At 43.1% G+C, this 24,512-nt stretch overlaps 1 protein-coding gene across 2 annotated transcripts in view; it reads left to right on the top strand.

Moving 5' to 3' along the window:
- Positions 1-24,512, top strand: part of LOC146375553 (whirlin-like) — a 63,541-nt gene that overhangs the window by 33,569 nt on the left and 5,460 nt on the right. The window contains exons 4-10 of one of the 2 annotated variants that reach the window (XM_084947544.1): positions 5,778-6,052; positions 7,545-7,581; positions 16,646-16,831; positions 16,936-17,127; positions 19,660-20,368; positions 22,476-22,651; positions 23,474-23,602. In XM_084947544.1, coding sequence (XP_084803670.1) covers positions 5,778-6,052; positions 7,545-7,581; positions 16,646-16,831; positions 16,936-17,127; positions 19,660-20,368; positions 22,476-22,651; positions 23,474-23,602 — 1,704 coding nt within the window. Of the gene's footprint in view, positions 1-5,777; positions 6,053-7,544; positions 7,582-16,645; positions 16,832-16,935; positions 17,128-19,659; positions 20,369-22,475; positions 22,652-23,470; positions 23,603-24,512 lie in introns of both variants that reach the window. The other variant, XM_084947543.1, reaches the window with a different exon arrangement.

The raw sequence follows: 24,512 nt of genomic DNA, 5'->3' as shown, positions 1-24,512 counted from the left end.
AGGACCCTCAAGCTCCCAGGCCTCTGGTAGAGGACCCGAGCTTGAAGCATAGACGCCCACAGGGGCGAGTGGGGAATTTTGCTTTATTTTTATATATATGTTCCAGGTCGCTGTGTGCTTTCAGGTCAGTCTTCTGACTCAGGCCTTTTCAACCTGCCTGAGGGGAGGAGAACAGAAACTGCTTCCTGCCTGTGAACAACATGGCTTTCTTGATGTTGTCACGCCACGTCTGACTTGGAGATAAAAATAAAGCAGCATTCTAGATTATGTGTTGAAATAATTGGGACAGCTAAAAACAAGAGAAAAAGCCAAATTTAAAACTAAGCTTTTCAAAGAAGCATGGTGGGAGATATTGCTGCACTACTTTAACAGAGAGAGACAAAGAGCTATTTTTGGGACTGGCATACTTTACACACTATGAAAAAAAAGTGTTAAAGCCACAACAACAGAGAAGATGTCGATAAAGGTATGAAGAAGCTCCGTCCTCACTGTCGAGATAAGGCTCATTCATTGATACTCTGCAGTGATTCATTGATTGTGTAATAAGCTGCTAGTGTGTGTGGATCTGTGTGTGTCTGCTGTGCTGGTCACGCAGCAGCCGACCGAGTGATCCTGCAGTTATAGTGGGATCAGCAGCTGGACCAAGAGGCTGGATTATGGCGCTGGCACAGCTGGCAGCCTTAACCCAATTTCCCTCAGGATGAATAAAGTATGATCAATCAATCAATCAATCGATAACCTTTCCTTCCTCCTCTTTGTGCATCCATCCTTCATCCCTGTCAGAAATTGTTTTTGCAGTTAATAAGATGGAGGCTTGGCTAGTGAACTGGATCACATGGCATATACAGCTAATCGCCAACAGAGGCAGCGTAGCCTCGGATACTGTTTAAACTTGTGGTTTTCAGACTAGCAGAGTCATCATCACAGCTCCATATGAAAGGACCTGGCTCACTTATATGTGTGGTGACCGACTGCGTCGCCTGTTCGTTATTTTACATATGCATTAGAAAGTGATAGAAATCTACTTAACCCTTGTATGGTGTTCGGGTCTGTGAGACCCATGCCATGTAGAGGCCGCTGCCCCTTTAGGCAGTATATACCATCAAAACCTGCAAAATATGGTATAAAGATATTTACACTTGATTATAACTGATTTTATTTTATTTTTTATAACATTTTATTTTAAAAAATGAGAAGCACATTAATTCATAAATGTGATCGAACAAAGGTGAAGGGAAAAAATTAACCATGTTTGCTGTTCACATGGCTCGTAATTGGGATGAAGTAAACATCTGTTGAGTAATTTAACATAAAATTGTTTGATAGTGTTAATTGGAAAGCCAAAACTTTAGCGCAGGGGTAGGCAACTCCAGGCCTCGAGTGCCGGTGTCCTGCAGGTTTTAGATGTGTCCTTGGTCCAACACAGCTGATTCAAATGGCCAAATGACCTCCTCAACATGTCTTGAAGTTCTCCAGAGGCCTGGTAATGAACTAATCATTTGATTCAGGTGTGTTGACCCAGGGTGAGATCTAAAACCTGCGGGACACCGGCACTCGAGGCCTGGCGTTGCCTACCCCTGCTCTGGCGGGTCCGCCAGACCCATGAACACTGGCTGAGTAACAAAAACACCACACAAGGGTTAAATTCATTCAGTTAGAGTCACTTTTCTAACCCTGGAAAAGAAATATTAAAAGACAATTCAAAATGTAAGTATTTGTATTGTTAAATAAATGAACAGCTTTTATAATTTCAAATTTGCATCAGAATAATGAAACATAACGTTTTCTAGTCTCTTTGCTCAAACATCTAATGCCATGACTTCATCTTCACCCTTTGTCTTGCAGGAGGTCTGATTGTGTTTGTGGACAGAATAACTGACTGTTGTACTCAAAACTACTAGCAGTGTATGGACAGAAGTACATGTTGCAAAGCTGTTGTTGGTATTTGTTTTGTTTCGCCTCCAGTACAGATACAGTGTAGATGTCACTGTGGGTGCCTAACATCACTCAGTGAATATTATGTGTAAATTCAAACCATTAGCAACTGTTGGACAGTCACAAAGTGCTTCTCTGTAACGTTTTGCCAACTCATTCAACAGTGATGGAAACTATTAGTGATTTGAATTCTGGCTCTTTTAATAAGAGAGCTGCTTCTTATGGCTCACCACAGTGAGTCGGCTCTGTTGGCTCCCAAGCAGCTCTTTAGATCAATTTATTACAAAAGATTTAAGTAAATGTTCGTATAAAATAAATGACTAATGTACAAACCACATATTATAACGAATGTTATTATTTATATGAGTTATGACACTAAACATGGAACAGAGTGCTGGGAAAAAGAAATAGTACAAAACAAATACCCATCTCAAAGTGACAAAAAGATTCAGTCTCTGATTGTATCTTTAATATTTATACGCTTTTAACTATTTACAGTAAAACAGAATCACATTAGAAAATATGCATTTAAATCTGTAAAACAAATAAAACAGCAGGTAACAGATTTAGCTTTTAGTGACGATTGGCATTAAGAAAAGCCGTGCGCCTCAGCTTTGAGGGGTTAATCGTGGTTCTTCTCTGTGTTTTAAAGAAGATAAAACAGAGGGGACTGATACCACGCACAGTCTTCATGTCAGTGTGGATAGATTGTAGCCTTGGGCTCAGCGGGTCAGTGGAATAGAAGCTCCTCACGTGTTGCATCAGCTGAGGGATTCCTTCTCTTAGTGTCTCCAGTTGAACCTCCAAACATTAGAAGCTTGTGACTCCTCTTGCTCCTCTGTTGCCTCCTCTCCTCCTCGGCCCTGGCAGTGGAGTTGGCTGGTTGTATTTGACTGTTGCTGCAGTTCTTCTCAGAAAACTTTCATCAGCTGCTCTGTTTTCATTAAAGGTCACATTTTTTCCCCTTTCTTGGGTCAAGCATGGTGGTTGTTGTTATATTCTCTTAAAAACTTATTTCCACTCATGTCTGCTCTGCCTTTCATACCAATGATGCAACAAAAACAAATAGAAGTTGTCTAATAATAACAATAATAAAACATTTGTACACCTGTCTGCACTGCTGTGTTCAAATGGCTCCAAACAGGGCATGGCTGCAGTGTCTCCCAAAGATCATCAGGTGCATTCATAACAGCCAGCGCAGAGATGAGTGGATCCATGTTTGAGAATATGAAACGTTGAGTTCCTGCTTGTAATACACTCCTGTTTGAGTGACTGAGGCATGCCCATGTGTTCCCCTGTGACTGTTGTGCTCCCACAGTGGGCTTCATCACCGTCAGAATGTCTCTTACAAAAAGATGAAGGATGTACAAGTAATGCATGGTGGGTCCATTTCAGGATGTTTGTTGCTTAAGGTATCCCACTCTGCCTCAGCCCACTCTGCCATTTGAGCAGCAGCTCTGCTAAGTTCTCAGAAATGTGTCTCTCACTGGACTCAAAACAGTCCACAGGACACGACACCATTTTGTAATTTTCAACAAAGTGGGATGTAACTGACATGAGTGTTGGTTCATGTCCAACACTCAGCTGCAGGGAAACTGATGTGGCTTTTCTAACTCTGTCATGCAGTGAAGTATGTTCCCAGTTATACAGGCTCGGGATCATTTTACTGTTCCATCCTGTGAGGCTGTGGGAGTGTGTGGGTGCTGCTCTCTCTCAGTCTCCTGGACCTGCTCAGCCCTCATGTGTTATGTAGGTTAGGGGAGAACTGTGTGGTGTGGGTTGTCTGTCTCTTTGTCCTTGCACTGCTGTCCAGGGAGGGGAGGTCCTGTGGTGTGACTCTGTGTGCTGCAGTTTGGAGTTCTGGGATCGGGGGGTTGTTGTTGCCTTAGTGTGGGCTTGTGGGCCTCATCAGCAGTGAGGGTGGCAGTAGTAGGCCGCAGGACTGTATTTGTTCTTGTTGTTTGTTCTTTCGTCTGCCTCACTGCAAAAACTCAAGTATATTTGTCTAATTTCTAGTCAAACGTATCTCATCACACTTAAAATACACAGTCAGCTACATAGTAACGTTTCAGTATATGAGCTTGTTTTTGGACGGTGCATCTTGGATCTGGAGAATTTTCACTTGTTCCATTGGCAGATTTTTTTCACTTAATACAAGATATTTTTGCTTGAAATGAGTAAAAAAAAATCTGCCATTACTTCTGTAATAGACTGTAATTCATTATTATCAGGATCTTGCTGACCTTATAGTAACATATCAGCCCATTAGAGCACTTCACTCTCACACTCCAGGCTGACTTGTTGTTCCTAAGATCAGGCTTCAAACTTCCCTTTTTGCTAAAGCATATAGTCAGTGCTGGACCAGGTGACCCTGAATCCTCCCTTAGTTATGCTGCAATAGGTGTAGGCTGCCGGGGGATTCCCATGATGCACTGGGTGTTTCTTCTTCACTCACTATGTGTTAATATTAATAATGATAATAATGGATTGGATTTATATAGCGCTTTTCAAGGCACCCAAAGCGCTTTACAATGCCACTATTCATTCACTCTCACAGTCACACACTGGTGGAGGCAGCTACAGTTGTAGCCACAGCTGCCCTGGGGCAGACTGACAGAGGCGAGGCTGCCATATCGCGCCATCGGCCCCTCTGGCCATCACCAGTAGGCGGTAGGGTAAAGTGTCTTGCCCAAGGACACAACGACCAGGACAGAGAGCCCGGGGATCGAACCGGCGACCTTCCGGTTACAGATGCGCTTCCCACCCCCCTGAAATTCGCCCATAGATAGAGTCCTCTCTGCGCTGAATCATTACTTATTATTAATCAGCACTGTGGCTCTCTTCCACAGCATGTCTTTGATCCTGTCTTCTTCCCCTCAGAGGGGGTCATATGATTGTTGGGTTTTCTCTGTATGTATTATTGTAGGGTCGACCTTACAATATAAAGCGCCGTGAGGCGACTGTTGTTGTGATTTGGTGCTGTATAAATAAAACTGAATTGAATTGAAAAAATAGAATCACACAGCGACGTCCACATGGTGGTACATACATGTGTTTTGTTTTTGCTGCTGTTACAACCAAATTTCCCCTTGTTTATTCTATTCTATAAAATATATTCATTGTGTCAGTTTGTACTAGCAAAGTACCCACTAGGCCTTTTCTATCGTGGGTCCTAAATGATGGAATAATTTGCCCGTGCACGTTAGAGAGCCCTCTCCACTTTTAAATCGCGTCTTAAAACCCATTTTTATTTGTGGGCTTTTAACCTCAGTGAGACTTAGTTTCTCTTGTAATGAAATTAGTTATTTAATTAATTATTTTACTTTTTCTTTTCTTTTGCTTTTATTTATATCTTATGTACTTTTATTATATAGTTCCTATGTACGGCACTTTGTGTCAGCTGTGGTTGTTTTAAAGTGCTTTATAAATAAAGGTGATGATGATGAAGAACAGAGAACCTTGTCTCAGATGCCTTTTTCCAAACCTTTTACTGACAGGTGGCCACCTCTATGAAGATTCCTGAGGGTCCCAACTTTGTTCCATTTATGGACGTCTGTGAATACTTTTCTACATGTTTTTTGTTTTTTGAAGAAATTTGCAAGAATTTCAGGCAAATTTCTTCACTTTGTAATTATGGCAAAAATGTTACACACATTATGTTGTGTGTAGAAAATTTGAGGTGAAAAATGAATTACATTTATTTTGGGTTGTAAAATGACAAAATGTGGAACAGGTGAAGCGCTGTGAATACTTCCCAGATGCAGGCGTGTAGGAACTATGTACAGAAGGTGTTATAAGACATAGATAAGCATGTAGTGCATAACCAAAGTTCTGTGTTGCAGGTGGGTGATCAGATATTGGAAGTCAACGGTCAGAGCTTTGTGACCATCTCCCACGATGAGGCGGTTCATATCCTAAAAACAGGGTACAACTTGCTGATGAATGTGAGGGATGTTGCCCGTCTACCTCACGCATGCACAGTGGTGGATGAGCCCAAATGTATCAGCAGTCGGGGAATAATCGAGTCCAGGGCGCCTGCTAACCCCAGTTCTGTCCCCAACACCACTATCAGCAGTGGCATCCATGGTAGTGGCAGTTCCAGTAACTGTTGTACAAGGTAAGTGTATGAGAGCGATTGAGAATGATTATTATAAATGTGAATACTTGTCCCTGTGTGGAATTAGAATCTTTTTAATTGATAACCAGTTTGTTCTTATTTCATCATCTGAATAGTTCCTCTTAATTGTACTGAGCGCTGGTTTGTGTTAGCGTGTTTGTTTATCCACCTCGAGGAACCAGCAGCCAAAACACTTCTTCTGTTGATACATTTATTTACAAGGCCTTGACTGATTATAAAGCATCATGTACAGAAAACCACATGCTGTAAAACAGCTGCAGTCAAGCGAGTACCCTGCTCAGCAGAATACAAAGTTTTATATGAGAATGTGCGTCTGTCTGATTTGTTCAAACTGATGAGGAGAGAGCGTAGTTTACACTTCGCTGGTCCCAACCCAGCCTAATGTTGTTGTCTTAGTGACCATGGAGGCAACAATGGCTGAGATACTGCATATTATTTTTGTCTCACATGGTCCTCATTACCCACCTTATCATAGGACTTAATGCCCCTCCACCTTGAAGCTTCTACACTATCGCCATTTCTAATTAAACTGACAACTAACTTCTTAAGCTGTTATTCACTGTAATGCCTAATATTAGTAACATCACAACCTGCTCCCAGCAGGTAACTACTGTAAAATCTATACAATGTTAAAAATCATGAATGAGCCTTGAGAAATGGAAAGGTTGATTTACCCTTGAAAGTATATATTCCAGCTATGGCGGTGCCACAAGCCATACTCCTAATGCCAGGCCCAGGTTTACACGACTGTGGCAAAGTCCTGTAACATACAACATTTGTATGTATCCAGTATAAAATCTTTGCCAAATCAGACATGCGATCATAGGTGAGATTTCCTAACAGATCAGTCAGATGGAAACTGTGCTGCTGATGGCTGAAGACACAGGAACAGGGTGCACGTGGAGGCAGCTAGAAAGAAGAAAAGGCAGAAGTGTGGAGGTGATTGTGGGGACTTTTTACCCAATTAACTTGATTAATTGGGCTTTTTTATACTAATGGCTAATACTTTTCATGCAATAGTAATACGTCACAGTTTGAACATTATGTGTAAAAACATTTAAAAACTTGTTTTACATGTTCTGATGGGGTTAGATTTGCACATCATTGCATATTTACATTTTCCACAGTGTTCCAATTTTTATGAATTTGGGGTGGTAATAGATGTGACGAGACATTTTTAGTTAATATGTGGTTAACATTATGGAAGTGCATGTAACCCAAACCACAAACCAACCTGAGCTCTCACTATAGTTCTTCATGGCAAACACATGAGGAAGTGCACAGTCACGACAGAGAAGAAGATTACGGAGACTCTCAGCTCGTCAGTTCATGATGATGTTGTGATGTTGTTGATGTTGTGGTTTTTAACAAGTTGACTGTGTTGGTCTCAGTCCAATTATAAGCATAACTAATCATTTGTGTGTTTACTTTTTAAATATGCTAAGCATTGTTTTTGTTTTCTTTCTTGCAGACCGTCTTCAGCCAGAGCTACACCTGTATTAGGAAAGGTAAGAATGGCAGCTATGCATTACTGCCTATTGTAAACACGGTCTACCTGAAATTGTACACTGCTTCATTGAAGCATTGCGTACGCATACATCCTATTTCTCCATCCAAACAAGAAAAATGGCACACTGGAAATGCTACCAACATTTCAAGATGTCCCAGCCAGAAGTAGAAAGATCACAACAATGTTTTTCATATTCTCTAAGGTCTTTTGTTTCACTCATTTATGAATTTTCTGTAAAATTATTTTACTGCAAAAGTGGTTAAATGAACATGTACTGTAGAAAAGCTGTCTTAAATTAAAAACAAACAAACTGCAGAATAAAGCCAAGCCAAATAGAACAAATACAACTGAGCTTGTATAATTTCATAACTGAAGCTCTGATTCATCCCGAGTTGAGTGTGACAGTCGAAGATTTTGCTGGAATTTCCTGGACACACCAACCAGGGTTTGTTGGAACAGTCTTACTGCTCTGTTCACTGGCCTCATCAGGAAGTTTGATCTCAGGCTCGTCTTTCCAGAACATGTTATTGATTATATTATCATCTCGCAGTTTAGTGGAGTGAAGCAGTGTGCTTCACTCACTGAAACAGTCCCTACTGTATTAACCGGAGCTGCTTTGCCATTGCCAATTAATATGGCTGCGTCTAACCGTCACTCGATTTCAAACAAGTCATTTCATCCATTCTTCAGGAACTCTTTAGAAATTCCTTCACTTCCTGACACCTGGCAGAGCCCCCATTGCACAATGAAGAGGTCCAAGTCAGCTAACCCACAGAGCCACCAAGTGCCCAAGTCCCATGGGAGGGGGGACAACAACTAGTCGGGAGCAGCATAGAGGGAGTCCCCCCATCCTCAATAACAGTGTCCTAGAGGGACCAAGGCTCAATGAGCTCCAGATGCAGAATCAGAATCAAATTTATTGGCTGGTTCTTGAGAGGTGCAGGTCCTGGATGGAGGGCAGGGGGGCGCCTATATTCTTTTCTGCTGCCCGTACAGTCCACTGCAGTCTGCTCCTGTCCTGTTCAGTGGCTGCTCCATACCAGACTGTGATGGAGGAGCACAGGACAGACTCAATGACTGCAGTGCAGAACTGGATCAGCAGCTCCTGTGGAAGACTGTACCTCCCCAGTTGTCTCAGGAAGTACATCCTCTGCTGGGTCTTTTTGAGCTGTTGGTCTCCCGCTTCAGGTCCTGGGAGATGGTGGTACCCAGGAACTTGAAGATCTCCACAGTCGACACAGGGCTGTCTGATATATTTTGAGAGGGAGCAGTGTTGAGGGATGTCTCCTGAAGTCCATTGTCATCTCTACAGTCTTAAGCATGTTCAGCTCCAGGTTGTGTTGACTCCACCAGAGTACCAGCACCACCACTTCCTGTCGATATGCAGACTCCTCACCATCCTCATGGAGTTGTTTTAGTTATGTGAGCCTAATGCTGATGTGGACCATTCCTTCATTAGTTTGTTTTATGTCCTAAGTAAGTGAAATAAAATGCTCCTAAGTTTCATTTTCATACCATAAAACAGTTATGCAGTGGGCCCATGTATTCAAAACCATTTACTGTTAGATCATCAGTATTACCAAAATGTTTGGAGGTTTCTGTGTTTCATGTTGCTAGTGCTGGTCCATTTGAACCTGGAGCTCCGGCGCATGTGTCAAAAAAACAGCACACTACTTCAGAAGCACTGTGGTCTGGTTCATCTAACCAGATTCACATGATCAGGGACAAAGCTTCATTCAGTACGTCACTGATTCAGTACCTGATTCAATGTTTATAAGGAAGTGAATCATTGGCAGGATTTGTGGTGTAGTGTGAGAAAGAGAGGAAGGCCTTGCATGGTTTGTTCTTGGGGAGGGGTTCAAGCTTTAAAAGCAGAGTTAATGCTGAGTTCAAGGTGGTGCTGTAAGACTAAAGGCTGGGTAGCATCCCAGTAGGCATGAGCCTAGCGTTTGGAACTGCTTTAAGTTTGGTTGTACAAGTTTTGTTTTTGTTGTTCGTACCCCCAGCTCGGCTTTTTTGTAAATAAATTGCACATCGGGTGAAGAGAAAAGATGAAGAGCCTCCAAGTGTGCTTCCCCTACAGCATCTGCGGCCCCCCTGGGGTCCCTCGTTATTTTCAGTGTACATTATCCAGTTAAGTCACATTATGAGTAGTTTAAAACCATTTCTTTCTTTCTTTCGATCAGTCCTTGACTTCAAGTCTCCAGCCAGCTTTTGATTTTTTCATTTAAGAAATATTGCTAAACTCAAGAGCATCATCTCAAAAAATGAACTTAGTGCATTACTTTAATCCAACTAGGAGGAAATCAGGGCATTATTTTCATATTGTCTGTCTGTAGGAGCTGCAAATCCCTCAATCTGTTCAAAATGCTGCTACAAGATTTTAATCCATTCATAAATTTTCTCATCTCATGTCATTGTTAAAGCACCTGCACTGCCTCCCAGTGAGGTTTAAGTTACAATTTGTAAGTTAAAAAAACACTTAAAATTAGTGTATTAAGACATGTTTGGAGTTTCTTTGTTTAAAATGGTTTATGTGGGTTCAATTTGATCTTGTATTAGCACATCACGAAGTGTACGGCACGGTCCAACTAAAATAAACAGCCATAGAAGGCCCTGACATTTAACTTTTACCCAAGAAAAATATTCTTTACTCTTAGGTTTGTATAGGTTGTCAATATTGGCACAACATATTTTACCAAGCTAGATATGATCAGTACTTCTTTTAGTTGCATCCTTTAGAGGTTGCCAAAGTGGATCATCTTCCTCCATCTCACCCTTTTCTGTCTTCCTTCACTAAAACCATGAACTTCCACTCTAACCTGCCACTTCACCTTTCTTGTGTATTGTCCATTGCTTTGAATACTCCTTCCATCCTCACCTTTCTGTCTCCCTCTATCCACACACGTGTAATCTGTCCACAGACTTTCATTCCTCTTATCTTCATTTTATACCTCCAATACTCCTCCCTACTCTCGTCACAGATCACAATGTCGTCTGGAAACATCACAGTGCATGGAGGCTCCAACCTGACCTTAACTGTCCGTCTGTCCATCACCATTGCAAACAAGACAGGGCTCAGAGCTGATGTCTGGTGTAATCCTACCCACACCTCAAACCCATCTGTCCCTCTTTCTGCACACTTCACCACTGTCTTCATATTCTCATGTTCCTAGATCCACACTTAACATAAACGTCTTGCACCATCCTCACGCGAACTGTATGTAGTGCTAAGTCGTGACTTATGGTAGATATTGGTCACTTGTATGACTTCATCTAATAGGAAATGACACTGATCATCACGCTAATTGTCTTTGTTTTCATCACCTATTAGATTTTTACCCCTCTGTTGGGGTGGACACCTAAATTGCGAACGCAGTAACTCAAGGAGATTCAAATTGATACCATAATTATATATATTTAAAAATCTTGGATAAGTTTGACTCTCATTTACCTCAATCTCAAAGTCAGAGGCCAAGTTTTCTGAAAATCTTGTGAATGCAGAGAGGAAGTCAATCAGGGTGCAGATACTGAAAAGTTCAAATCTCAGTGACTTCGACCTGAAGTCTGTCTGCATATAGATTAGATCTGTTAAAATTACAATTTCCCCAAAATCAATTTTTGAATTATAAGCAAATTACTGATATAATTTATATTTAGCCAAATCACAATTGTCACGATTAGAACATTACAATTACTAATACAAAGAAACATCTGATAGGGAACTTCCATATCATTTTTGAAAAATTTTTTGTTCTATCGCTGATGTATTTTTTATTATAGATCATGAAGTTATATTTTTGAAAACTGATAGTGGCCTAATTCAACTGAAACCATTTGAAAATCAATTACACAGCCTATGGAGTCGGCAGAAATGCCCCTTCCCTTGCCTTCTTGGGTGAGTCGGATTAAACTTGGGGTTTCCTAACTCAACTCCACCAGACCTACTATTAAAACTGAGCTCACCTGCCGCTCAACGAGCATAACAGAAGAATCATGGTAGGTGAGTGTTTGTATTGTCGAGAGATACAACACTTTATGGACACTTGTTATGGCAACCAAGCTTGCAAGTTGAAGTAGGAACCCTGATAGGCGAATTTACTAGTGAATCCTGACTTCCAAATTTGATGTCTTCCAAGAATTGTGGTGATTATAAATCAGTTTCTCTCGTAGCTGTAGTGGACTCTGGATCTAAAATAACTCAGCCCAAACACAAAAACAGCAGTTGAGGAGGCCAAGGTGACTGCGCCGAAACAGTTATGAGGGCCGACCACATGGGAAGCAGTGGCAGCACAGGAAAAACAGGGCTGGAGGTTGATCGCGTAGGAAGCAGCGGCGACGAATGAGCTCAGGAGGATCTTTGGCCAACAGATCTGGAGGGCGACAGTGGCGAAGAAGGGCTGTTGTTGGTGTGGTTTGGTGGATGTATGAGGGCATGCAGGCTGTGGACAGGCAGGCGGTGCAGGCTGTGGACAGGCAGGCGGTGCAGGCCGTGGACAGGCAGGACGTGCGGTTGTGACGACCTCTGGCATAGAGGACCAAATGGTGGTGTGGCAGCCGCAGGCGCTTGATCAGGTGGCTGAGCAGGTGGCAGCATGGCAGCCGCAGACAGTTGAGCTTGGAAATCCCAAAAAGAAAGTGAAGCACTGCAGCAGAGTAAGCCTGCAGAATTCAGCCACACAATCCTTATTCTCCTGCCACGCACCCCAGAGCTGGAGACCTCGGGACTTGTTGCCAGTGAAAGAGAAAACAAAGGAACGGCTGTAGCACTCCCAGTTTGGACGCGGCAAGGCCCTCACAGAGACAAACGAGACTCATAAAAGGGTTACTTGTGCTCCCATCACACCAAGTCTCTTGCCTCACCTCCACAGAGACGAAGTCTGAAACCGCACACTGCAGATTCCATGCAGAGTCTGCTGGCTCCATTCTGGTCAGTTTGTACTGTCATGATCTGCCATGGTAGACTGCGTGGAGGTTGTGTTGTGCGTACCCAAATGCAGACGAACGAGGTGGAGCTAAACTTTAAAGAAAAGTGAGCCTTTATTCCTTTATATGTTGCTGGTTGTTCAGGCTGTGCAGGCCTCTGCTTCTCCCTCGGCAACGCACTGATCAAGCGTCACACCTCAGCCCTGTGAGGTATGCTTAGACACTTAAACTTAGACACTTAGACTCCTTAAACCGAGGATCCAGAGCTGTCGCAACCCTGAGCCGTATGATGTTAGTTTTTTCCTTGCTCTTCTTCATTTCTGCTTTGAAGGTCTCCTCGAGTTTAACCATGTAAGCTGGGCTTACACTGTGCGATTTTTGGCCCATTTTGAGCCGACCGTCGTGAGGGTGTCACCGCAGCTTCTCACACTGCGCACGCGCAAACACATAAACGTCGGTGAAAAAGACGGAGCAGCACGGCAGTGCAGCGTGTGATCTGGACACAAGCGATGGAGGCACTTGTAGAACTTTGGAAAGCTCATCCGAGCCTTTTCGATGTGGCCTCACAAAATCATCACGACCACAACAACGTAAAAATAGTTGGATCTACACTGCTGCTCAATCACAGCTGCCTGATCATGTTTTTCATTAGCAATTTAGCAAAGTTGGTGGTGGTGGTGTGTCTGTGTGAGTGAAAGACAGAGAGGGAGAGTGAGCGACAGATTACCTTCATTTTTATGGACGCACAGTGTGATCACTCGGGTCGCATCAGAGCATCGGGCCGTATAGTGTGAGACCTGCATCGTGACCTACGAACTTCTAACCCCTGCGAGTCAATCGTACAGTTTGAGCAGAAGCTGAATAACGCGACTTAAAAAATTGCACAGTGTCTGCCCAGCTTATGCTGGGTCATCCTCAGAGACCTCCATCACTCGCGACAGGTGACACAAAGTTGGCAGCACCACTGAGCAGGAGACAAACTTCTCCCCTCCCAAAAGTTCAGTTATATACCTGCAGTTACAGAGAAATAGACTTCATAAAGAATTTGTTACATTCACTCACATAAGGTTAAAATACTTTATACACACACACATTAATAAATTACCTGTTCCAGCACAGAAAAATAATGCGCTGTTACCCCAAGGTAACTGTGATTATTTAGAGAAGTCCAATGGTCTCCAGTGAGTGCAACCGTGTTGGTCTGCCCCAAAGCCTCCTCGACTTTGGCTTTCTCATCTTCATACAAGTTATGTATCTTGGTTACAGTGGTAGCTATTGAAGGCAATTCATGCGTGGATTTGTTGGATGCTATGCGAGTAGCCCCTCATCCTCCACAATGTTAATCAGCCTACCAGCTGTAGCAACCCATTTTGCTATGGCTGTTGAAAGTTTGTTATTTGTAGAATTGTCCAGACGTCTCCTTTGAAAGCTATCCAGCGTGGTCTGCCTTTGGCGAGAGGGAGGAGGGCTCTCTGCGTTAGCTGTGTGCTTGGCTAGCAAGCGGTATTTGAGACTGGACGTACTGCGGTGATAACACAGTTCACATCAACAGTAAATACAAATGACTTTGGTCTTGTCAAGACAACCATATGGCATTGCTTTAAAATTGAACTTGCTGTTCAAAAGACCTTTTTCTTTATCCATTTCTGCTCACATCTACAACTGCTGCATGCGTCGCTTCCTGATTCCCAAAAAAAAAACTGGGCGGGCCAAAGGTCACAGGCCGCAAGTGTGTGAGTGCGTTAATTCCACGTCAAAAAAAAAAGGTGTTAACATTTTTTGCACTAACACATTGTTATCGCGTTAACTTTGACAGCCCATATTATATTATATTATATTATATTATATTATATTATATTATATTATATTATATTATATTATATTATATTATACTATATTATATTATATTATGCAAGGTTCAGTTAGCTTTACACAAAAATAAGTGGTAGAAATGGCCTTCAAAGAGTTACGTTTTAGGTGACTAATCTCAAGATCAAGAGTTCCAGTATTGACTATATTAGAAATGAGCATATCAGAGGGACAGCTCAGTTTCAGTGGTTTGGAGACAGTTAGAGAAGCATACTGACATGATTTGGACATGTCTAGAGGAGGAAAAGTGGATATGTTGGACAAAGGAATTTGAAAATAGAGTCGCCAGTCAATATTAAAAGAAAAAGACGTCAGAGGAGGTTCATGGATCTAGTAAAGGAGGATATGTAGAGGGTTGGTGTAACAGAAGAAGATGCTCTGGATAGGGTGAGATGGAAGCAGATCATCCTATCTGCTTCCTTTCATTTTCAGCTGGATTCTTATTCTTCTGTCAGCTAGGGTTGCTGACAGAAGAATAAGAAGAAAGTGGATAAAAAAAGAGTTAAATACCTTCTCCTATATTTTATTCCCTCTATAAAGGAATGCACTTTTACTCTTTTCACTAATATAGTGATGTTGTGTATTCTGCCATATTTGCCTTTTGAGAAACCACTTCCATGTCAGCAGCCCTTGGAGGACAATAATTGCAGGCAGAATCCAGCAATGATTGGGTGCTTCTTTAACCTCCTAGGACCTGGCGTCCACATATGTGGACATCACATTTTGGGTTGTCTAGACCAAAATACTAAATTTTGCTCTACAAGGGCCTGATATTATACCACTACTGTATTATTGAAATTTAAAACGAATGCCCTCATATGTGCATCTCATTTTTAAAAATAAGGTAATCTGGTAATTTCTTTTATTTATATTCTTCAGGTCCAGATCAGCCCAAATAGCAAAGAGAAATTAAAAATGCCATGAAAGAGTTCGGGTCTTAGGAGGTTAAGAAATCATTGTAATTATGACCTAATAATGACCTAATATCATCTAAAAGATATTAGGTCATGACAAGTACTGATGACTGGTCACAACAAATCCTTCAATCTATAGAGCCTTAGAAAATAACCCCTGTGAGGCATATGTTGGTATACTGTTGTGCTGTATAAATCAAATCAACTTGAATTGAGGTGAACTGAACTTATCAATCAATCAATTTATTTATAAGCACATTTGGTCAACCTGTGTTGTTTTTAAAGTAAAATAGTAAAAAAGTAAAAAGTAGATCAAACACACACACAAAGAACAAAACAAAAATCAGTCACAATTAAAAGCTAGAGAGTAAAAATGTGTTTTCAAACGGGTTTTAAAAATGTCAAGTGTTGGAGAGATCCTAATTTCAAGAGGCAGACTGTTTCAAAGTTTGGGTGCAGCAATCGCAAAGGCCCGATCTCCTCTGTGTTTTAGCCTGCTGCCAGGGACAGCTAGAAGCAACTTACCAGCTGACCTGAGAGTTCTGTTTGGAGTATTTTTAGTTACCAGATCAGAGAGGTATGATGGAGCTAATCCATTTAGAGATTTAAAAACAAGCAATAAAATCTTAAAATCAATTCTACAACGTACTGGAAGCCAGTGTCAACGAGGCAAGACCGGGGAAATGTGGTTGTGTTTACGAGCGCCTGTCAAGAGTCGGGCTGCAGCGTTCTGAACCAGCTGAAGACGAGAGCAGAGCCTGGCTGATACCAAAATAAAGACTATTCAGTCATCAAGCCTGGATGAAGTAAATGCATGGATCAGTTTCTCAAAGTCAGCAAATGACAAAATGTTCTACACAGGCTTTACTGTTTATAATGTCTTTTACAATATTTCATGGACATTTTGAGGTCTATATTTTACATAGGGTTCTTCTGGTTTATGTTTGCATGATTTCCAAGACAAGCTGCTTTTATAATTGCTGCAGTCTTACATTTTATAGGAGCTATTTATTTATTTGTTTGGTTTTGCTGGTAGATGCCAACTATCCTTGGGCAAGACACTAACCTCAAGTTGTTCTCCAATTCATCGATGAGAGTGTGAATGGGTGAATGAAGCATGTTGTATAAAATGCTCAAGCTATTCAAGCTACACTCCTGAAGTAGAGTAGAAATTGCCATATAAGGAACAGTCCGTTTACCATCCTTGTCTCAGCATTGGAATGCTTGTATACATCTGAAGAATTTCCATTGCATGTCACAGTCCTTGTAGTATTAGACACAATGACAACATGTTTCATCTCTCCTATATTTGATTCCATCATTTTTCACTTGTCAAACTATTGCTCCATCCAGCCAGCAGGATACAGAGGTGTGGGCCCACCCAGTGCTCAGGTGTCACTGGAACAGCAGGCCTACATGTTGCTGACAGATCCAGAGAGGCAAACCATGGCCTACTACCTGCAGGAGTACCAAGAAGGACATATAGGAGTAGAGTCTCTGACCATGGCTCTGTTTGAGCTTTTCAATACACATGCAAAGGTACATCGCTACACAGCACCTGACTCCATATCTGTATAATCCTTTCTTCACTGTACTATAATCATATCTTATTTTTTTTTGTTTTGTCTTCTTCTTTCTGCCAGTTGTCCATGTTGTCTGAGATGAGGAGACTGGTGGCGCCACAGGATCTGGACGTGTATGATAGACTGGTGTTGCAACATGGAAGGGAGTCTCACCAGTCCTGGTGTGGAGGCCTAGAAGTGTGGCAGTCTCAGGGCCATTGTAGCCATATAGCCCCTGTGATCCATGATGCAGAGCAAACCATCCCTGCTATGGTTGGTCCTTTATTTATTTAAGTACATTGTGTGGTGTAATGCCTTTAATCTTTTGACTTGTCTTGAAGTGAAGTGACGTAATCGCTACCTTATCATGGTGAAGGGGTTTGTGTGTCCCAGGAATCCCAGGGGCTATGTTGATAGGGGGCTTTTGCCCCTCGGTAGGGTCTCTCCCATGGCAAATTGGTCTTGGATGAGGAACCACACAAAGGGGGATTCACTAGACCCGTATGTGCACACAATCAAGGGAACAGTTCACCCGAGATAGGATTACCTGGGTACCCCCCTGGAGCCAGGCCTGGGGAGGGTGCCCAAGGAAGAGCACCTACTGGCTGGGCCTTAGTCAATGGGTCCTGGCCTGGTGTGGCCCAAATAAGGGACATGGGCCAACTTTCCAATAGGCCCACCACCCACAGGATGCGCCGTAGGGGTTGAGTGCAGTGTGGGCCGGGTGGCGGCCAAGGGCAGAGGCCCTGGTGGACAGATCCCTGGCTACCAAGGCTGGCAATTAGGACATGGAACATCACCTCTCTGGTGGGGAAGGAGCCTGAGCAGGTGCGTGAGGTTGAGAGGTGCCCCAGACAAAGGTGAAGAGTCTGGATATTGTAGGGCTGTCTTATTTGATATGCCTCTACAAAGTTGTGTGGACATCAGGGCCAGTACCTCTGAATTGGCAGACAGGGGTGGTGGTTCCCAAGAAGGACTGGAGGCAGGCTCCTACTAGCCTCCCCGGGAAAGTTTATGTCAGGGTGCTGAAAAGTCAGTCTGTTAGTTGAACCTTGGATGCAGGAGGAACAACAGTTTTTGTCCCGGTCCCAGAAGACTGGACCAGCTTTTTATCCTCTCAAGGATATTTGAGGTTGCATTGGAGTTCGTGCAGTCAGTTAGATGTGATCTATGGACCCAGAGAAGGCATTTGACTGTGTCGCTTGGAGTATACTGTGGGAAGCGCTTCAGGAGATCAACAAACGGATTGGTGCTGCAGTTGCAGTAATGCAGACGCTCTATCGCTCTATTGTGGTGAAAAGAGAGCTGAGTGTAAAAGCAAAGCTCTCAATTTACTGGTCACTCTACATCCCTACCCTCACTGATGGTCACTAGCTCTGGGTAGTGACTGAAAGAGCAAGACTGCATATATCGGCAATGGAAATTAGCTTTCTCCAAAGTGTGGCTGGCCTCTCCCTTAGGTGAGGAACTCATCCATCTGGCAGGTTCAGAGTTAGAACCACTACTCCTAGACATCGAAAGAATCCAGTTGAGATGGTTTGGCCAGTTGATTAGGATTGTCTCTTGGCATGTCCCACCAGGAAGAGCCCCTGGGGACCCAGGACATGCTGGAGAGCTTATATATCTTGGGTGGCCTAGGAACATCTTTGTTCCCCCAGTTACGATGGAGGTGCTGCTGCCCCCGCGACCCGACCCCGGATAATCGGAAGACAATGGATGGATGAATGAATTTCTTATTGGTTAACTCATGCTGGTGGACAGTTCTTTTTGTGTATGCCTGCATTTCAAATGCATCCTTTAATGTGAAGATTTCATCCATATATAAAGTGTAGTGTGATGGTCTGTGTCTGTTTTGATGCCCCAGGAAGACTTGCTGTGGTAAATGGAACCATGAATTCTGCTGTCTACCAAAATATCCTAAAGGAAAATGTCCAGCCATCTGTTTATGACCTTAAGCTGCAGCGCACTTGGGCTCTGCAGCAGGACTATAACCCAAAACACACCAGCAAGTCCACCTATGAATGGCTTAAGAAAAACAAAATAAATACTTTGGAGTGGCCAGTCAAAGTCCTGACCTGAATCTGATTGAGATGTTGTGTCATGACCTTAAAAATGCAGGTCAGGTTGAAAACCCTCCAGTGTGGCTGCATTACAACAATTCTGCAAAGATGAGTGTACCAAGATTCCTCCATAGGACTGATCCAATATCAGTTATTGCGAACGCTTGACTGCAGTCGTTGCCGCTAAGGTTGTTGCAGTTATTAGGTTTAGGGGGAAATCAGTTTTTCCTTTTTTTAGTTTCAATTTCACTACATAGGTTTGGATATTTTTCCCCTTTATAATAAACACCTTCATTTAGAAACTGCAATTTGTGTTTACTTGTGTTATGTTTGTCTACTGTTTAAATTTGTTTGATGATCTGGAGCATTTAAGTGTGACAAACATACAAAAAAAACCAGGAAATCAAGAAGGGGCCAAACACTTTTTCACATCGCTGCATTTGCTTGTACAAATATCTAACAATTTATCCATAGGGTAAATGCGCCTTTACATAATTAACAGTTCTTAAATACATGTTTTTCTGTCTTTATGTTAATCTAACCTTGTTCTGACTCTCTGTACTCTACATGCACCATGTGATGGCTACAGATGTTCTTGTTTTATTTTTCTGAAAAAGTCATTAGTCCGTGACAAGCTGTGTTTCTAAATATACAAGATCTAAAATCTTAAAGATAATGATTAAAGAGGCAACATTCACTATTGATGTTGGATTTTTGTATGTCACTGCCTTTTTCTGAATGACAGGATGAAATGCAGGCTTCAAGTGAACCTCTTCCACCCTTCAGAGCTGCTTCTGTCCAGGCCCAAAGAAGAAAATTCCCGGAGAAAGAGTTCAATTGCAAGCCTTCAGCCAAAGTGGTGCAGCCCATTTCTTGCCTGGTCGTCACTGGTCCCACCCATTTACTCCAGGACTGTCCCCACAAGCCTATCAAATCCCTTCCCACCAGCCAACACCAGCCAAAACCAGCCTCCCCCCACCATGCATGCCCTGGTCCCACCCACTACACTTCCCTTAATTCCCTTCAACACACCTGCCAGAATTCCTTCCAACTCTCTGATTCTGAACACCACAATAATCCCCATTTTGATTACCATGTCCACCATCATAGCCAGCCCATTTCAGGTCACCACACCTGCCCAGGTTTCCTGCATTACCGGGACTTGCCCAGCTCTGCTAAACCAGAGGCATCTATCAAGTTTTCTTCTAGATCCAGCTCCTACGAAAAGTCTTCCGTCTTGTCAATGTCTGCATCCTCTTCAAAAGCAGCAACTCCCATGCCATCCCCTCAACCATCTCATCATCCCTCACCATGTCCGTCCCCGTGCCCCTCTCTCATCACGCCTGCTGCTCCAACCTTTAGCACTGACCAACGCTGCTCACCTGCTCTCACACAGAAAGTCATTGTAACAGAAATGAACCGGCTATCAGCAGATGCCAGACCACAGCAAAGAGGTAAATGGTGTGTATGTAATACTTTTCTGCTGTATTTGAGCACACAAATGTTCTTAAAGCATGTCTCACTCACCCATTCAGACACACTTTTGTTTAAAAGCTTTTGTCTATGCCCAAGCACTTTCACCCAACATTCTCTGATGGATCCATTGGGGGTAACTTGGAGTTAAGTAGGTACACAGTCTGTGTCTCTGTGTGTTTGTGTTGTTTCTCAGTACAGAGAAACACTCAACTTGTAAGGTAAAATGTATTAGTAATAACCAGAACAACACATGTTTTGTGACTAGAAACATGTAGGCGGTTGCCCTGCTTATATCTTGATGCATGCTCAATCATCCAGGGGAGGAAATCCCCAAAAGTTGGTTCTGTTCATCTGGACATTTTCAGTGGGAGAAACATTTCATCATCATCCAAGTGACTTCTTCAGTCTCAGCTGACTGCAGGTTTACACAACCTTATAAACAGTGCATTTGCACAATGTACCTCTGATCAATGGCCATGAGTCCCATTCACAGAGAGTTGGGGAATGGCTGCAATCACAGCATTGTAAGATGGTGACAGATGTACCCTTAGGCCCCTCCTCGATTCAGAGATGGTCTTTCCCTTTTCACGTAAATGGCCTCCTTGACTCCGCCCTCAAACCAGCGTTCCTCCCTGTCCAGCATGTTACATCCTCATCCTTGAAAGAGTGTCCACTGGCCTGTAGGTGTAAATAGACTGCAGAGTCCTGGCCTGACGAGGTGGCTCTTCTGTGTTGTAGCCAGAGGTTGTTTGGTTTCCTCGATGTATAAATCCTGCCAATCCTCCTGCACTTATCAGCGTACACTATGTTACTCTGTTTGTGTCGGGGGACCCGATCCTTGGGGTGGACCAGTTTTTGGCGCAGCGTGTTTTGGGGTTTAAAAGCTACAGAGACCCATGGTTTAGAAAAAATGCGTCTCAGCTGCTCCGATACTCCTGACACGTACGGGATGACTACAGGTTTTCACTTGGGCAGCGGTTGTCCTTCTCTCCTGGATCGGCTGGAGCTTTATTTAGGAGCCTTTCCAGCTTTGACAAAAGTCCAGCTGGGATAACCACATTTACTCAGGGCCTTCCTGATGTTCTTCTGCTTCCCTGGCTGCAAGGTCTTAAATAATCAGGCCCCATCTTATCTTAATGACCTTGTAGTACCATATCACCCTATTAGAGCACTTTGCTCTCACACTGCAGGCCTACTTGTTGTTCCTAGAGTATTTAAAAGTAGAATGGGAGGCAGAGCAATGGTGAGGGAAATTCCACACACACTCCTCTTCTGCCACGCCACACTTGTAATTCACACACACTCACGCGCAGGTAGTCCAGGGATGGGAAACACAAACAAACCAGGGAATCTAGTCATGGAGACAGACGAGAGAATCAACACTGGCAAAGCCACGAAGGAAACACTGGAGATAATTTTACAGCCGGGCAACACTAGGATAGTTGCTTAACGTTCCAGTGACGAGAAACACCGAGCCACCGTCTTAAATGCTGGCCGGGAGAAGCAGGAATAATGAGCCACAAGTGAGCAATCGCTTGGAGGTGTGTTGGCCAAGAGTGGAGCCAAGAGTGGAGCCCACAGTGAGCTCCGCCCAGGCTAGAGAGAGCGAGGGAGAAAAACAACAACAAATACCTGTAGCCTGTTTGAGCCAGCCGGGAGACACAGGGACCATGACAATTAGGCTTAAGACATTCCTGTTTGATAAAGCACAGAGTTTAGGTTGGATCTGGTGATCCTCAATGCTCCATTAGTTCTGCTGGAATTGGTGTAGGTTACTGGGGGATTCCCATGATGCAGTGAGTGTTTCTTCTTCAGTCACCTTTTTCACTCACTGTGTGTTTAGAAACCTCTCTGCATATAAACATTAGTTACTATTAATGTCTGGCTGTCTTCCACGGTGTGTCCTTGTCCTGTCTTTGTCCTGACCCCAACAATTGTGGCAGATGGCCGCCCCTCCCCGAGCTTGGTTCTGCTGGAGGTTTCTTCCTGTGGAGTTTTTCTTTCCCACTGTCGCCAAAGCGCTTTTTTTCTATATAATTAAAGTTGAATTAAATTCAGTGTATGCTAGCTAACTCCTCCCCCCAGGGGCCACCCTGTCACAGTTGTCAGACAGCGGCCAGACTCTGAGTGAGGACAGCGGGGTGGATATAGCAGAGGCAGGAGGCTTCAGTAAGGATGGCAGCCCACGACCTAGCAAAAATCACCGGACGCATCTGGAACAGCCAGGATTTCATGCACTTTCTCCAAGGATTGGCAGACAAGTGAGGGTTTTCATTACTAAGCAATCTTTCAGTAGCATATCTTTTAGTGTGTTCAAAACAAGCAAATTAGTGCTGGTGTAAACCCAGTTTTAGTTTGTGATTTCAGAATTCACTGGATCACCTCTTTTGTTGCTTTAATTTCTATTTTAATCGGTCAAGTTTGCAAACTAAAACCACAAGTTCTTACCAACAAAATGACAGCAGATATAACGATGTGATTCATTGTGGAGTATCCCATGAGATGACATGTCATACTGATATATCACTGTGTGCAAGCCAGTGTTAATTTCATTGACCAAAACATTTTTATCATAGTTTTTGGCAAAAACCTTTTGTTGACAAAAAGAAGATGATAAAAACTATGAAGAGCCGCATTAGCAACAAATACAAATAAGATGAAAATATTCTGGAGAGATGAGATACAATCAGAGCTAATTTAGTTGTGTAGAAGAAAGGCTTCGGCAAAACTGAAATAGCAGAGGGAGATCGTTTATACAACGGTCTATGATTGTGATCTTAAGACCTGAAGTTACTTTGTGGGCACCTAAACAAAACTCTTAAAAGCTTTATTTAATTCAAAGGAAATCTTGTTATTAGCATTAGGCTAGAACACGCGAGGGAAAAAAGGGAACACAGTAACATTAGACTCAGGCTCATTGACATGTAAATAAGGCTCCATCACCTGAAGAAAATGAAATGTTTACTATATTGAGATTTTCAGGTGTTCACCTACAAGCTAGTGGCTAAATTGCATGCAGTAAGATGTTACTTCTTGCTCACAAATATATTTTTCTTAGCTCTCCTTGCTTTGTTTCCCAGCAGTCTCCCTCACCTGTACCAGTGCCTACTGCTGTGCTGGTACGAGTGTTGAAAAATTCAAACACCTTGGGCATCGCAATAGAGGGTGGAGGAAGTACACGCCAACCTTTGCCTCGCATAGTCTCCATTCAGGTAAGAAAGCATTAGAAGGTTTCAAGTAAGTCACTGTTTAAAGTCTTCCAAGCAACAAAATGTACTGAAACTGCAAAAAACAGTAAAACATTAAAGAAAATCCCCTCTCGCCCTTGTGGGTGATCCATCCTTCAAGCTTGAATTTCAGATGTTGTTCCTGGGATCTGCTGGAGCCCCTCACCTAGTGTCACTGCACTGAGTGCTCCGATTACCACTGGGACCACTGTTACCTCCACCCTCTTATCTTCTCTGAGCCCTTGATGCTTTTCAAGCTTCTTGTGTTCCTTCTTCCTGATGTTGCTGTCATTCGGTATTGCTATGTACCCTCAGAAGATCTAGTAGATGATGTGAATGCAGCACTATGGAAGATATCTACCATCACCATTACTGAGACTAACAAGCTGATCTACATCATGGCAGCAGCAATCAGTGAGAAGCTTAGCTACAAGTTGAACAAGGAGCAGTACCCTGCATGCAGAAGGAGACTAGAGGCCAAGATCAAGGTAGAACGGGGGGGGGGGGTTAGCCAACTATCGGAGCTGCCGAAAGGTGCAACAAAGGAGGTGCCCAAGAAGTACAGCAAGCTGTCCATAACTGAGGCCTTGGAAACTGCAAAGCAAAGTCTCACAGCCTTGGCCAGCCGCTTGAAGACATACACCAGAAAAATAGAAGGCAGCAGAATAAACCAGCTGTTCTTCACAGAAGCAGCCAAGGTGTCCTCTCAGTGGCAGGTAACAATATGAGAACAGCACCACCAAGGCTGGAGACCAGGGGTTGGCAACCCTGGGCACGTGTGCCACAGCTGACACGTAAAGGGTTAACTGATGGCACAACCATAGCTGGACTGGCAATCGGCCCACCGGGATGTGATTTTTTGTTTTTATGGGCCGATGATTGAAGGTAAAACGTG

This window comes from Perissodus microlepis, chromosome 12 (assembly GCF_051167445.1).
Source record: "Perissodus microlepis isolate ML-2025 ecotype Zambia chromosome 12, ASM5116744v1, whole genome shotgun sequence".
Taxonomy (NCBI): domain Eukaryota; kingdom Metazoa; phylum Chordata; class Actinopteri; order Cichliformes; family Cichlidae; genus Perissodus; species Perissodus microlepis.
Note: the sequence above shows the minus strand (reverse complement) of the source record. Positions and strands in the feature narration are given on the sequence as shown.